General features: G+C 46.0%; 1 protein-coding gene across 11 annotated transcripts in view; it reads left to right on the forward strand.

Annotated features, from left to right (window-relative positions):
* STK36 (serine/threonine kinase 36) overlaps positions 1-16,313 on the forward strand; it is a 33,352-nt gene that overhangs the window by 12,921 nt on the left and 4,118 nt on the right. For 8 of the 11 annotated variants that reach the window (XM_078328504.1, XM_035305718.2, XM_017973728.4 and 5 more), the window contains exons 11-26: positions 875-1,018; positions 4,993-5,172; positions 6,136-6,233; positions 6,818-6,923; positions 8,629-8,779; positions 9,068-9,195; positions 9,690-9,794; positions 10,175-10,273; positions 10,345-10,433; positions 10,714-10,777; positions 10,976-11,086; positions 12,979-13,053; positions 13,491-13,665; positions 13,910-14,057; positions 14,280-14,427; positions 15,022-15,768. In XM_078328504.1, coding sequence (XP_078184630.1) covers positions 875-1,018; positions 4,993-5,172; positions 6,136-6,233; positions 6,818-6,923; positions 8,629-8,779; positions 9,068-9,195; positions 9,690-9,794; positions 10,175-10,273; positions 10,345-10,433; positions 10,714-10,777; positions 10,976-11,086; positions 12,979-13,053; positions 13,491-13,665; positions 13,910-14,057; positions 14,280-14,427; positions 15,022-15,768 — 2,568 coding nt within the window. The remainder of the gene's footprint in view (positions 1-874; positions 1,019-4,992; positions 5,173-6,135; positions 6,234-6,817; positions 6,924-8,628; positions 8,780-9,067; positions 9,196-9,689; positions 9,795-10,174; positions 10,274-10,344; positions 10,434-10,713; positions 10,778-10,975; positions 11,087-12,978; positions 13,054-13,490; positions 13,666-13,909; positions 14,058-14,279; positions 14,428-15,021; positions 15,769-16,313) is intronic. The other 3 variants (XM_078328505.1, XM_017973725.4, XM_078328506.1) reach the window with 1 other exon arrangement.

A 16,313-nucleotide genomic window follows, 5' to 3' on the forward strand; every position in this document is an offset into this window, starting at 1 on the left:
ACAGAGTTTTGCTCTTCTTGGCCAGGCTGGAGTGCAATGACGTGATCTAGGGTCACCACAACATCTGCTTCCCGGGTTCAAGCGATTCTCCTGCCTCAGCCTCCTGAATAGCTGGGATTACACCAGCTATAATAGCATGTGGCATCACACCCAGCTAATTTTGTATTTTTAGTAGAGATGGAGTTTCTCCATGTTGGTCAGGCCAGTCTCAAACTCCTGACTCCAGATGATCCGCCCACCTCGACCTCCCAAAGTGCTGGGATTACAGGCATGAACCACTGTGCCCAGACTTTTTCTTTTCTTTTTTCTTTTTCTTTTTTTTTTTTGAGTCTTGCTCTGTCGCCCAGGCTGGACTGAAATTACAGGAGTGTGCTACCACCTGTATTTTTATAGAGATGGGGTTTCACCACGTTGGCCAGGCTGGTCTTGAACTCCTGACCTCAGGTGATCCATCCACCTCTTCCTCCCAAAGTGCTGGGATTACAGGCGTGAGCCACCACGTGCAGCCTTCACAATCTTTTTAATAACCTCATAATATTTTCTAATATGGATGGACCATGGCTTACTGTTCCCTTAGTGACTGACTTTATAATCTTTCCCTTTTTAAAATTATTACAAACCATGCTGCAGTGGACATCTTTCTAGGTATCCCTTTATGCACACATGCCAGTGTTCTCCAAGAGACTCTTCAAGACCCCTCACAGACTGCCAGCTGTACCTTTTTCCGCAGATAACTGAAGAAATATTTCTGTGCTAAAGGGGTCACTGGCTTCTTGCAGTTACTTCATGATTCCCCATGGTTTCTACGGGTTGGGATCTACTACCCTTAGACTTACACACTACTCCTGGCCCCTTCCACTCCCTTCTGCCTCAGGAGCCAGACAGTGGCAATGAGTGGCAACATCTGCTAGAGACCACTGAGCCTGTGCCCATTCAACTGAAGGCTCCTCTCACTCTGCTGTGCAATCCTGACTTCTGCCAGCGCATCCAGAGTCAGCTGCATGAGGCTGGAGGGCAGGTAAGGACAGAAGGACACTGTGGATGGGATCAAGACCGTTTTCACAGATGGAGCATTGGAATCCACTGACTTCAGGAGAAAGAGAAAGTTTGTCCTTTTCCAATTCTTTCAGTCTATCTGCTTAGTTTGAGGAAGTTTGCCAACCTTCTATAGTAACACAGAAACAACAGCCCTGGGCTTTCTCTTTCTGAAGGGAAAAATACCTACTAGAGCAGGGATCAACAAACTTCTTCAATAGTAAATATTTTAGGCATGGTGAGCCAATAGGCAAAAATGGAGGATATTTAGTACTTACACAATGAGGGAAAACACATTTTCACTAATTTTTTATTGATGAAACTTAAAATATAACAACTGAATATACAATATTTTGTGCTACAGGTACACTAGTGAGAAGAATAAGGTTATTGTTTTTTGCAGGGGGGACATTTTGCTTAATTAGCATTCAAAGTTAGTGTAAAGTTAGTGTTCCCTCTTGTAGAACCCTACTTTGCTTCTCTGAAACACAGTGCTTTTCCTTCCTGGGTGCTCGCCAAACTATGTTGCTTGTCTCACTTTATTCAGGTATAATTTATGTATAAGATTTACTCTTTTTTGATGTCGATAAATGATTTTTAGTAAATTTGCCATAGTTCAGTTTTAGGACATTTTTATCACCCCAGTAAAATCCCTCATACCCATTTATAGTTCTTTTTTTTTTTTTTAATTTTTGAGGTGGGGTCTCACTCTGTCACCCAGGCTGGAGTACAGTGGCACGATCTCGGCTCACTGCAACCCCCACCTCCCGGGTTCAAGCGATTCTCGTGTCTCAGCATCTCAAGTAGCTGGGATTACAGGCATGCACCATGGCACTTAGCTAATTTTTTGTATTTTTTGTAGAGATGGGGTTTTATAATGTTCCCCAGGCTTGTCTGGAACTCTTGGGCTCAAGCAGTCCTCCCACTTCAGCCTCCCAAAGTGCTGATATTGTAGGTGTGAGCCATTGCCCCTGGCTCCCATTTACAGTTAATCATCATTCCCCTTTTTATAGCTGGTTAGTATTACATTATATGGATATATCACATTTTGTTTATTCACTCACCAGTTGATGGGACATTGATGTTTTGGGTTTTTCCACTTTTTGGCTTTTATGAATAATGCTGCTACAAACATTCACAAGCGAGGCTATGTATGGATATATGTTTTCATTTCCCTTGGGCAGCTACATAGGAATAGAATCGCTTGTATATGGTAAATTTATATTTAACATTTTAAGAAACTGCTGAACTGTTTTCCAAAGTGGCTGTACCATTTTACATTCCCACCAGTATCCTATGAGGGTTCTTGTTTCTTCACATCCTTGTCAACACGTGTTACTGTCTGACATTTTTACTGTAGTCATTCTAGTAAGTGTGAGATAGTATCTCATTGTTAGTTTAATTTACATTCCACTAATGATGAATATTTGTATATCTTCTTCAGTGAAATATCTCGAATCTTTTGCTCAGTTTTTAATTTGGTTGTTTGTCTTACTGAATTGTAAGATTTCTTTGTATATTCTCAACATAAGACCTTTATCAGACAGGTGATTTCCAAATATTTTCTCCCAGTCTGTGGTTTGTCTTTTCATTCTATCTCATAAGAGTGTCTTTTGAAGCAAAACAATGTTGAATTTATTTAAGTTCAGTTACTGTTTTTTCCTTTCGTGGTTTATGCTTTTGATTTTGTGTATAAGAAATCTTTTCCAAATGCAAGGTCTTAAAGATTTTCTCTTTTTCTAAAAGTTTTATAGCTTTAGCTCTTAAATTTAGATTTCTGACCCATCTTGAGCTAATTTTTGTATGTAATATGAGGAAAGGATCTAAGCTGATCGTTTTTGCATGTGGATACACTATTTGTTGAAAAAAACTCTCCTTTCCTCATTGAATTGCTTTGGCACCTTGCACTGTCTTTTGGCACTAACACATTTTCCTGCTACTGTTGGTTAATTTTCAGTGTGGGTAAGCAGACTGAAAGCTCTGCCTTTAGGGATAAGACTCTCTCTGGTGGAATTCCAGCTGCACTACTCATTAGCAGTATGATCTTTGACTACTTACTTGACCTATGTAGAAGCTTCAGTTTCTTCATCTATAAAATGGCTAATTCTAAGGCCTGACACGATGGCTCATGCCTGTAATCCCAGCACTTTCAAGGGCTGAGGCGGGTGGATCACTTGAGGTCAGGAGTTCGAGACCAGCCTGGCTAACATGGTGAAACCCTATCTTTACAAAAATACAAAAAAAAAAAAAAAAAATTAGCCTGAGGCTGAGACAGGAGAATCACTTGACCCAGGAGGTGGAAGTTGCAGTGGCCAAGATCATGCCATTGCATGCACTCCAGCCTGGGCAGTGACAGAGCAAGATTTCATCTCAAAAAAAAAAAAAAAAAATTATATATATATTATATATATATATATAATTATATATATATGTAGCTAATTCTGTTTACTTAACAGAGTTATTGTAAATGTTAAATGAGCAAATGCTAACATTTAGAACAGCTAATGGCATCTTATAAAACACTTTGTGTAAATGTTCTTCCTTTAAAGAATATCCATTGAAAAATATAATACTGGCCAGGCGTGATGATTCACACCTGTAATCCTAGCACTTTGGGAGGCCTGGCCAACATGGTGAAATCCCATCTCTACTAAAAATACAAAAATTAGCTGAGTGTGGTAGTGGGCACCTGTAATCTCCGCTACTCGGGAGGCTGAGGCAGATGAATCGCTTGAACCCAGGAAGTGGAGGTTGCAGTGAGCCAAGATTGTACCATTGTACTCCAGCCTGTAGGACAAGAGTGAAACTCCGTCTCAAAAAATAAATAAATATAAATATAATACTATCCTTAGCATGCAGGCTATATACAAATAAATGTTAGGCTGGATTTGACCTGTGAGCCATAGTTTGTCAACCCTGATCTAGAGTTGAGTAATGTTTTATCTTTCTATGGTTGAATAACATTTTTTTTTAATGCTTTGTTCTGAATTTTCAGAAGCATGTGCAGTGCACATGTGTTTTGTTTTTAAGGTGAAGGGCTGGAGAAGGAAGGGAGCAGATAGGAATGGCACTTAGTCTGACAGAGATCCTGAGGAGAGGCCCCTACCCCTTGGTCACTGGTGTTCTGTGTCAGGTAACCTCCTGACCATCTATTGTCTTCTTCCCTGGCACTGTTTCCCTGCTTTCCTTCTCAGTGTTTTAGACTTACAAAGAAAGGAATGCAAGCATTTGGTTTGCTTTGTCAGCTCTTTGGGGACACTTGGGGTATATATATATATATATATCCTTCTTTTTTTTTTTTTTTTTTTTGAGATGGAGTTTCACTCTTGTTACCCAAGCTGGAGTGCAATGGCGCGATCTCAGCTCACCGCAACCTCTGCCTCCTGGGTTCAAGCAATTCTCCTGTCTCAGCCTCCTGAGTAGCTGGGACTACAGGTGTGCGCCACCATGCCCAGCTAATTTTTGTATTTTTAGTAGAGATGGGGTTTCATCTTGTTGACCAGGCTGGTCTTGATCTCTTGACCTCGTGATCCACCTGCCTCAGCCTCCCAAAGTGCTGGGATTATAGGCGTGAGCCACCGCGCCTGGCCACCTATCTTTCCTTTTACCTCTGAAAATATCAGTTGTAGGCTGGGCGTGGTGGCTCAACCCTGTAATCCCAGCACTTTGGGAGGCCGAGGTGGGTGGATCACAAGGTCAAGAGATCGAGACCATCCTGGCCAACATAGGGAAACCCCGTCTGTACTAAAAATACAAAAATTAGTTGGTCATGGTGGCGCATGCCTGTAGTCTCAGCTACTCGGGAGGCTGAGGCAGGAGAATCACTTGAACCTGGGAGACAGAGGTTGCAGTGAGCCGAGATGACACCGCTCCACTCTAGCCTGGCAACAGAGCGAGACTCCATCTCAAAAAAAAAAGAAAATATCAATCATTGCCTCTTTCCCTCATGTCACCCAGATCCTGAAAGGCATCTTGGAGGGTGCTTCCCACATCCTACCTGCATTCCGGGTCCTGAGCAGTCTTCTCTCCAGCTGCAGTGACTCTGTTGCCTTGTATTCCTTCTGCCAGGAGGCAGGGATGCCTGGGCTGCTGCTCAGTCTACTCAGGCTCAGCCAAGAGAGCAACAGCCTCCAGCAGGTGAGTACCAGGCCAGGAGCCTCCAAAGACTCTTTGGAGGTTTTTTTTCTTGGATTTCTCTCCTGTAGATTGACATCTGTCTTTGAGCTGACTGCCTTTATTTTCTTTCCTCCTCTTTCTGGTTAGTAGACCATTAATTACAAACTCTAATGCCTTTTGGGGCTAGGAGATAATGTCAGCCATAAGTTAGGCTCTGTGTGTGACTATATGAGTAGTGGGGGAATATGATGAACTGGAGATCACATGCCTACTCTAAATCCTTTCCTCAGCTCCAGCCCATTGTTGCCACAGGGACATATGGGCCTTGTGTTGCCAGACTCCTAGTTTTCCAAGAAAATGGAGAAACCCAAATTTTTATGTGTAATTTTTAAGTATTTAGAGCACTGTGCTTTGAAATGTTAGATCCTAGGCTTCATTGACCTGATCTTACAGAGCAGAGTGCTAAAGTTCAGAGATAACTCATACACAGTCACTGATTTGTAAATGGTCACAGAGATAACAAGTGGAAGGGCTGGGATTGAGACTCAGTGTGTTTGGGGCCAAACCTCCACTTCCCCCTGCTGTGTCCTACTGCAGCTGGGCTGAGAGGATGGGGACCTTTCAGAGTCAGTGTCGATGCTTAATAGGGCCTCAACTGAGGCAGCTGAAAAGCTGGACTCTGTTGATGAATATTAATCTTGGATGATTTTAAGGAATTTAGAGAAAAAGATTTTTGAAAAATAAGAACCTCCTATACTTCAAAATGCTATTCAGGCCAAACAAGACATATTTAATCCAGGCTGTTTATAGGCCATTGACTGATTCTCTGTTACCTCTAGATCTTCTCTCTCTGCCTGTATTTCTCTTCTGTCCCTTTCTGTTTGATCAACTTAAATGGATATCTATACACCCTTTTTACTTTTTTTTCTATTCTTTATTTCCATCCTCCACATTGCCCTTACTCTCGTCTCTTTTCCTGGGCAGCAATGTTGGTATGGGACCTTCTTACAAGACCTGATGGCTGTGATTCAGGCCTACTTTGCCTGCACCTTCAATCTGGAGAGGAGCCAGACGGGTGACAGGTAGGATAAGAGTAGAATAAGAGGCGCTTTTGCACTGTTGGCAAGTTTGGCTTCTGTTTCTACCTCTTGCATCCCTCCCCTTTAGGACTAGGCCAAGTATGAAGAAGCTGTGAATTGTTCCAGGTTTAGGAATCAGCTCAGTGGCCACTCATACTCCTTTTAAGGACCCAAGACAGTTCTGACTTGGCCTCAAGACTTACAGGTTCTAAGAGTCAGCAAGTCACCGTGGTCCTAAAATAGAAAGGTCAAGATGTGAATAACTTATTCCAGGAAGCCAAGTGGATTAAAGAAAGAAAGAAAAATGGCAAAGAAGGGGCTTGGAGGCTGTGTGTGTGTGTGTGTGTGTGTGTGTGTGTGTGTGTGTGTGTAGCAAGGGAGGAACATTCTGATGTGTCTGTGTATGTATGTGTATGTGTGTGTGTGTAGCAAGGGAGGAACATTCTGGTGTGTGTGTGTGTAGCAAGTGAGGAACATTCTGATGTTTCCCTTTGAGAGATTCTCCTATCTGCCCAGAACTGACCCATTTACCACATCCAGACTTTTAGTAGAGAGATAAGAAATATGGGCTCATTTTCTACCCCCAGCCTACAGGTGTTTCAGGAGGCTGCCAGCCTCTTTCTGGACCTGTTGGGGAAACTGCTGGCCCAACCAGATGACTCTGAGCAGACTTTGCGGCGGGACAGCTTGATGGTAATCTGCTCCCACTTCTAGATTTCTGTGTCTCCTATCTTTTCCCGTGTTTCTCCTATCCCCTTTCTTATGACTATATAGGGTCAGATCAAGTTAATACAACAAACATTTGTGAATTCCCACCATGTCATATGCCATGTGAGTAAGACAAAGTGCCTGCCTTCAAGGGACTTGGGATAGTTTAATAGGGGAGAGGTAAAGTAATCAAGGATGACAGTGAAAAGTGCATTAGGACTTTGCATATAATACAAGAGCAGCACTGTATTTTATGAAGAAGATGCAGTTAACACTATTTGGAGCATCATAGAAGAAATCTCGAAGAAGGAAATTATCTCTGCTAGGACTTGAAGAATACATTGCAGTTTGCCACGTAAATGAGGCAGGAAAATAGGAATTCCACACAGAAAGAGTAACGTATATAAAGGCCGAGTGACTTTCAGCAGTTTGGCATATTTCAGGGGACCACAAATAGAACCACTTCCTGAGGAGACTTGCAGATCAGTTAGTATTGTCCAACCTTGTTTGTCCTGAGGATTAGTAAACTATGCAGTTCTTTTCCCTAGATCCTGGAGGTAAGGGACAGGAGAATGGAGGATTGAGTGAGAAAATAGCTGAGTTCTGACTAATCTCAGAGGAGACAGGAGCATATATGTGTAAGGAAGTTAACAATTGCCTGATCATTGTTGAAACTGGTATTTGGGAACATAAATCTGGACTACCTTCCCGGCTTTAGCATTCATTCAGACTTTCCTGGTCTAACGTCCTTTTTAAATATCCCTTACCCTTTCAAGTCAGAAAGCTTTTACTGTCTAACCTAAATTTTGGCCAGCAGTGACTCATGTTATTGGCCAGCACTTCTCTTGTCATGTGCTATGAGTAGAATGGGGAGTTTGGAATAATTACCTCTTGAAATTCTGAATCAGTAGGACTGAGTTGGGAGGGACCCAGCAATCCCAAGGATTTTTTTTTTTTTTTTTAAAGACAGGGTTTCACCATGTTGGCCAGGCTGGTCTTGAACTCCTTATCTCAGATGATCCGCCCACCTTGGCCTCCCAAAGTGCTGTGATTACAGGCATGAGCCACCACGCCTGGCCACAAGGATTTTTTTTTTCTTTCCTTTTTTTTTTTTTTTTGAGACAGAGTCTCTCTTTGTCACCCAGGCTAGGGTACAGTGGCATGATCTTGACTCACTGCAGTCTCCACCCTCCGGGCCCAAGCAATCCTACCCACTCAGCCTCCAAAGTAGCTGAAACTATAGGTGCACACCACCATGCCTGGCTCTTTTTTTTTTTTTTGTATTTTTAGTAGAGACAGGATTTGGCCATGTTGCCCAGGTTGGTCTCGAACTTCTGAGCTCAAGCAATCCACCTGCCTCAGCTCCCAACCCCCTGTTGGGATTACAGGCATGAGCCACTGCACCTGACCCCTAGGAATTCTCATGCTCATGGTCCGTAAAAAACACTTTGAGAAACATCATCTAGGGAGCAGCTGATCAGAGAATAAAAGGATTGACACCTGAAATGCTGTCCTTGAAGCATGAATGAAGGCAGTTATAATGCATTTTTGGTGTGAAGAATGCTTAGAGTTAGACAGCTGTTTGCTTCGGTTTTTGTCCTCTTTCCTCAGGTCGTCAGGGTTTCTTGGTTATTACACTAAGCCCAGTCTTCTAATGTCCTGATGCTACCTCTGCCCTTGTCTCCTTTAGTGCTTTACTGTCCTGTGTGAAGCCATGGATGGGAACAGCCAGGCCATCTCCAAAGCCTTTTACTCCAGCTTGCTGACTACGCAGCAGGTTGTCTTGGATGGGCTCCTTCATGGCTTGACAGTTCCACAACTCCCTGTCCACACTCCCCCAGGTAACCAGACTGGGAAAGGGGGGTTCTCTCCACTTATTTGTTGCATAGGTCAGGCTCTGCTCTTTCTACTGCCATCACCTAGATAGCGCCTGGCATTTAGTAGGCGCTCAATAAATAACTGTGAACTGAGAGGATGAATGGGGATCTGAGGGAAACAACCAGACCTCATCCTGCATTCTTCCCACTCCCTTAGGTTCCCTACTCCTGCTGCCATGTCAGTGAGTACTGGTGCTATTTTCTAGGGCAAGAGCCCCAGGACTTGGAGTCACTTTTTGCCTTTCTCCATAGGAGCCCCACAAGTGAGCCAGCCACTGCAAGAGCAAAGTGAGGATCTACCAGGAGCCATTGCCTCTGCCCTGGCAGCCATATGCACTGCTCCTGTGGGACAGCCTGACTGCTGGGATGCCAAGGAGCAGGTCTGAGCTACAATTGCTTGTTCCTCTCATCTCTACTGCCAGAGGAGTTAGGGAGGCAGAAAAGCCCCTCCTTTAGTACTTCCAGAAACAGATGCTCCCACCCTGGGTCACTTGTAGAACACGATATAGCCAGAATCCCAGAGCCCGTGGCCAGTTGGTCAGGGAGAGAGCACAGTGATAAACTGCCCAGGTGGTGGGGCAGCTGATCTGAAGCCTCCAGTGATGCTTCCTCAAGGGCTCAGGATTCACCTTTCCTGCCCTCTGTTGGCCAGGAATCCTTTCTGCTGTACTTGCCTCTGTTGGGCCCAAACTAGGCCATGACTTTTGGTTCTCTATTGGTGATGAAGACTGGGAATAGAATGGGGTGTGAGGTTTCTGGTGAACCTGAGAAGAGTAACTAGCAAGAGACTGAGAGTTCTGATCAACTGGACATATGTAAAGAATAGGGTTGTAATAATGAGGGTAGGATTGAGCCTTCAGGTATGTCTCTGTAGGTCTGCTGGCATTTGGCAAATCAGCTAACTGAAGACAGCAGCCAGCTCAGGCCATCCCTCATCTCTGGCCTGCAGCATCCCATCCTGTGCCTGCACCTTCTCAAGGTAATTCTCATAACTCCTGGCATCACAGCTGTATTTTTAACTCCCAGGGCAGACATAGAAACAGACAGAGAGACAGACCAAGAGAGGGAGACTAAGAGATAGAGACCGAGAGAGACCAATTGAGAAACCCCTCTTGGAAGACTCCTCTCTGCTTTTAAATCTGTCCAACTGAGAGCACCCCATTGGTAGTGAGTCCTCAGCAGAACTGAGAAGGGTCCCTTTCTCACTATCTCACAGCAAGAGGCAAAAGGGGGTTCTCTCACACTCCCAAGTGTGGGTACCAGATCTTTTGAGGGGCCGGCCGGCGTTGCAGCTGAGCCTTCAGTCTTGGAGCCCTGGGCCTGCTCCGCCTCACCCCAGACTCCTTCCCTCTCCCTCAGGTTCTGTACTCCTGCTGCCTTGTCAGCGAGCGCCTGTGCCGTCTTCTAGGGCAGGAGCCCCTGGCCTTGGAGTCCCTATTCATGTTGGTTCAGGGCAAGGTAAGCCAGCAGCACAGGTGGGCTTCCCCTGGTGGCCTCACTGTCTCAGCCAGAGGTTGTTTCCCTTGTAGGTAAAAGTAGTAGATTGGGAAGAGTCTACTGAAGTGGCACTCTACTTCCTCTCCCTTCTTGTCTTTCGGCTCCAAAATCTGCCTTGTGGGTGAGTCATAAGGTAGGATCTCTCCACAGAAGTCTTCTACCCACATAGCTAACCCTCACAGAGCATATGGGGAATGGTACCCTATAGCCTATCCTTAGGAGGAATTGGGACAGAGAGTGTGAAGCTTTCTCTACAAAGAACAGACCTAGACTCCCATCAACTTCATGCCTTGGAGGTAGACACGCAGCCTAGGTGAAGAACGCCGTGCAAGGGAGAGGGAAGGCTGCTCACCAACCCCCTTTAATACTGCTGCATCCCTTGATATATCTCTTTATTCCAGAATGGAGAAGCTAGGCAATGACGTTGCTACTCTCTTTACCCATTCACACGTCGTCTCTCTTGTGGTAAGTTTTTAGCCTTTACCCTCTATCCCTTTTCACCCTAGCAACAAACCCTTGTGGAAGTGGGGGAGTCACTATCCTATTTGTGTCTGTTTCTGGAGGCATTCTTTTGGACCAGGGACAGAGACACAAATCCTCTCTGCTTGTCCTGGATGCCATTTAGATTTGAACATTCTTTTTCTTCTTCTACCTCTCCCACAGAGTGCAGCAGCCTGTCTATTGGGACAGCTTGGTCAGCAAGGGGTGACCTTTGACCTCCAGCCCACGGAATGGATGGTTGCAGCCACACATGCCCTGTCTGCCCCTGCAGAGGTGAGGCCCCCACAAGGAGGGCACAGACATGTTTTCTCTGAGTCAGACACTAGGACTGCATTCAAGGGGAAAAGACTGAAATAGCAGCAAGCCTAGAGTAAGCTGAGGAATGGAAAAAGAATCAAGGAGCCCTTCTTTTTCTAGATTTCTGTCCCCAGATAATAGGCCCCTCTGAGCCCAGATTGATCCAGACTTTAGATTTCTTTTTAATATACAGGCTTCTAGAGACTGAGGGAGGGGAGGGAAGAGGAAGTGACCAACCTGAGTTTTCTGAGTAGTGAGATAAGTCTGCCTGCTTCATTCTCCTCCTCCAGAAACTCATGCTGTTGGCGAAGTCCTTCCTGATGCATAATTTCTTCACCTCTGACTGTGGTTTCCATTCTGCTTTTCCCACTTGTTCTTCTTCTTCTTTTTTTTTTGAGATGGAGTTTTGCTCTTGTTACCCCCAGGCTGGAGTGCAATGGCACGATCTCGGCTCACCGCAACCTCTGCCTTCTGGGTTCAAGCAATTCTCCTGCCTCAGCCTCCCAAGTACCTGGGACTACAGGCGCACACCACCATGCCCAGATAATTTTTATATTTTTAGTAGAGACAGGGTTTCACCTTGTTGACCAGGATGGTCTTGATCTCTTGACCTCGTGATCCACCTGCCTCGGCCTCCCAAAGTGCTGGGATTATAGGCGTGAGCCACCGCGCCCAGCCACCCACTTGTTCTTAACAGATGGAAAAGGTGGCTGACATCCTGTGAATTCTTTAGGGACACAGTCCATCATGTAGACTTCTTTCTGCTTTCTCCTTTCCCAGGGCTTTTCTTCCTTTCATTTTTAGACCCTTTGGAACTTGTCTTTCCTTCATTACTTAAAAGGAAGAATAGATTTCATAATCAAATTATTGTCATCCTTTTTTTTTTTTTTTTTTGAGACAGTCTCATATGGTCATCCAGTATGGAGTGTAGTGGCGTGATCTCAGCTCACTTCAACCTCCGTCTCCCAGGTTCTAGTGGTTCTCCTGCCTCAGCCTCCTGAGTAGTTGGGATTACAGGCACACGCCACCATGCCCGGCTAATTTTTTTTCTATTTTTAACTGAGATGGGGTTTCATCATACTGGCCAGGTTGATCTCGAACACCTGACCTCAAGTGATCTGCCTGCCTCGGCCTACCAAAGTGTTGGGATAACAGGTGTGAGCCACTGCACCCAGGCTGTCATCCTTCATCCTTTATATATGTAGAATTCTTTTTTTTTTTTTTTTAAGACGAGTCTCGCTCTGTTGCCAGGCTGGAGTGGAGTGGTGCAATCTTGGCTTACTACAACCTCCACTTCTGGGGTTCAAGTGATTCTCCTGCCTCAGCCTCCTGAGTAGCTGAGACTACAGGTGTTTGCCTCCATACCTAGCTAATTTTTGTATTTTTAGTAGATACAGAGTTTCACCATGTTAGCCAGGATGCTCTCAATCTCTTGACTTCATGATCTACCCGCCTTGGCCTCCCAAAGTGCTGGGATTACAGGCATGAGCCACTGTGCCTGGCCAAATTCTTTATAACTTATAAAGCATTTTCACATGTTTTCCCACAACATACTTGAAAGATAGACACACCGATGTAAAAATACTCATCTGCTTTTTCTCAAAGTTAGCCTTCAGAGAGGTCATATCACTAGTGATAGCACTAACACTCATCCAGGATTCTAAGTCAGAACTTTGGGAGTCATCAGTGACTGCTCCCTCTTCTCCATCATTCCCACATCCAAATGGTTCCCCTAGGCCACATATATTCTAACTTCCAGTTGACTCTCAAATCTGTTTCCTCCATGGCACCACCACTGACCTGCCTTGGTTTTAGTGGCCACCCCATTCCTCTTAGACATCTGCATTCTTCCTGTTTCTCTCTGACAGGTTCGGCTGACTCCACCAGGTAGTTGTGGATTCTATGACAGCCTCCTCATCCTTCTGCTGCAGCTCCTCACTGAGGTACAGATGCATCTTGGGATGGATGAGAAGTAAAGAGAGAGGAACTGGGCATTTTGGGGAGCCTCTGGACAAGAGGAATGAAGAAGCAACCCACAGCCTCTCCTCTCAAACACTGTGCCTGTGATTGCCTTGGAACTTCCCTGCCTGCCCTCAGTACTAACCATTTGAAGAAAACCATTCAGCTGCATCCCCTGGGATCCAGTGGGGAGTAAAATGAATTCCCTGGGTTTCAGCAGACATACACATGAGCTGCAAGGTCAGAGGGTTAAGGTTTGATAAGAAAGTGAAACAAGACAACAGAGGAATACTAGGTGGGAAAGTAGAAGGAATTATTTCTGGGACTTCCTTTCCTTGTAAGTTGGGGACAGGAATGAATAAAAGTATTTGGACTCCTGACTTCTGTCTTTCCCCTCCACCCTCTTTCACTTTTTTTCTAGCAGGGGAAGGCTAGCCTAATCAGGGATGTGGCCAGTTCAGAAATGTGGACCATTTTATGGCACCGGTTTTCCATGGCCCTGAGGCTAACTGAGGAGGCATCTGCACAGGAAGGGGAGCTTTCGCTATCCAGTCCACCAAGCCCAGAGCCAGACTGGACACTGATTTCTCCCCAGGGTATCTTTCTGTCAGTATCCTTTGTGGGAGTGCATTGATGTCTTTTCAAGAGGAAGCAGCCCAGAAGTGGGTTAACTCACAGAGGTTTCTTTTTTTTTGCTTCTACCTGAGGACAGGAAGCAGTGTATGCATAGAGCTGCTCTAAGCTGGGGAAGGGATTGAACAGGTGTAGCCCTGGGAGCTGTAGGGAAGGTATCTGGGCCTCTTGCCTGTTCCATTGGGTCTCCATTTTTGGTGTTTCCAGGCATGGCAGCCCTGCTGAGCCTGGCCACGGTCGCCTTTACCCAGGAGCCCCAGTTATGCCTGAGCTACCTGGCCCAGCATGGAAGTATCCTCATGTCCATCCTGAAGCATCTGCTTCGCCCCAGCTTCCTGAATCAACTGCACCAGGCGTGAGTTTGAGCTTGAAGAAGAGCCAGAGAGTTAGCAATGGGGAGGGAGAGAGAAGGAGGCAGGAAAGAAGTTACTGACAGATTGAGCAATGAAGCAAGAAAGATGAGATCCGGATTAGACTGGAAACCAAAGTAGTGGCTAAGATTGTAGAAGGGGTGCTGGGCAAGGGAATTTTGAGGAGGGAGAGAAGAATGATAACACTCATCCAGGATTCTCCTTAGGCCTCATGGATCTGAGTTTCTCCCTGTCGTGGTGCTCTCTGTCTGCCAGCTCCTTTGCTTCCCCTTTGCACTGGATGTGAATGCTAACCTCCTTATGGGTGTCTTGGCTGACCTCAGAGACTCAGAAGTTCCAGCCCATCTGCTGCAGGTACTTGGGCAGTTAGCATGAAGGTGGGAGAGGAAGATAGCCAACCTTGTGTCCTCCAATTTACTTTCCAGCAGCTCCAGGGCTCTTCTAGGTAAGAGTTGAGCACCTAGCTTGACTCAAAAGTTGGCGTGCAGACAATACTCAGGGCTGTGCAGAGGCATGCGGTGGGAGCTGGGTTGGTGCCTCCTCCTCCCTATCAGTCCGTCACCTGGTTCTGTTGGTGCTCAGAGGGGAGAACATCCTGGTCTGGGCACTGGAGACTCAGCTCCTTAGCCAGGAATCATGTCTCTGGCAATTATTGGTATTGCACAGTGGGTCTTTGTTCTTTTGTTGTTTCTTTTTGTTTTTTCACAGTGGGTCTTTGAAGGCAGAGACCGAGCCCTTGCAAAGTAAGGAATGATCTTGGAAAGAACCTGCTCTCTCAGTCTCCATGTCATGTCTCATGTGGAGTGCCATGGGGCAGGACTTCCAGCTGTCTGTGGCATTTCTCACCATAGCTTGACTTTTCTCTCTCCCAGGTTTTGGGCTTCTACCTAGCTGCATGTATTCTCCCTCTCCCTGAATTCCTTTCACCCACCCCTTGCATTCTCCCAGGTCTGCTGCTACCATCTTCCGTTGATGCAAGTGGAGCTGCCCATCAGCCTCCTCACACGCCTGGCCCTCATGGACCCCACCTCTCTCAATCAGTTTGTGAACACAGTGGCTGCCTCCTCTAGAACCATCATCCCGTTTCTCTCAGTTGCCCTCCTGAGTGACCAAACACTGCTGATCTCTGACCTTCTCTCCTTGCTGGCCCACACCGTCCGGGTCCTGTCTCCCAGCCACTTGTCCTTTATCCAAGAGCTCCTGGCTGGCTCTGATGAATCCTATTGGCCCCTGCGCAGCCTCCTGGGCCACCCAGAGAATTCTGTGCGGGCACATACTTACAGGCTCCTGGGCCACTTGCTCCAAGACAGCATGGCCCTGCGTGGGGCACTGCAGAGCCAGACTGGACTGCTCAGCCTTCTGCTGCTGGGACTTGGAGACAAGGATCCTGTTGTGCGGTGCAGTGCCAGCTTTGCTGTGGGCAATGCAGCCTACCAGGCTGGTCCTCTGGGACCTGCCCTGGCAGCTGCAGTGCCCAGTATGACCCAGCTGCTTGGAGATCCTCAAGCTGGTATCCGGCGCAATGTTGCATCAGCTCTTGGCAACTTGGGACCTGAAGGGTTGGGAGAGGAGCTGTTACAGTGCCAAGTACCCCAGCGGCTCCTAGAGATGGCATGTGGAGACCCCCAGCCAAATGTGAAGGAAGCTGCCCTCATTGCCCTTCGGAGCCTCCAACAGGAGCCTGGCATCCATCAGGTATACCCTACAGGTCTTATGAACCATAATGATCAGGGCCCCTAGAGTTCACAACATTTCTGTGAGATCATCTGTAAGGAATTGGAATCGGGACATCCAGAAACTTACGCCGTGTTTCTCCCGGGGATAGTGTCTTGGAGTGAGTTTTCCAGTTACCATTTCTGCCCTGGAGAAGGGAAGAGAGCTGGAAGAGGGCTCCATTGGGCTGGGAAATGTCTGAGATCTCAAGGACCACAGTTGATCTCTTCTAGTGGCTGTGCAGGAGGGAGTTGGGGGAAGACTAAGAGATGTTGAGATAGAGGAGTTTTACTCTGTGTGCCATGAAGATGCTATGTTGTTTTTTAGCACTCATGAGAAAAGCATGATGCTAAGCATTTTACTTTTATTATCTGGTTTAAACTATTATTATCCTCATTTTGCAGATGAGGAAACTGAGGCACAAATAATTTAATAACTTGTCCAAGTTACAAGGACAGTGTGGAGGACTGGGCTTCTGAACTCCAAAGTCTGAGTCCAGAGCCCATACTCTTAACCACTACTTTATC

Source organism: Callithrix jacchus, chromosome 6 (assembly GCF_049354715.1).
Source record: "Callithrix jacchus isolate 240 chromosome 6, calJac240_pri, whole genome shotgun sequence".
Classification (NCBI taxonomy): Eukaryota; Metazoa; Chordata; class Mammalia; order Primates; family Cebidae; genus Callithrix; species Callithrix jacchus.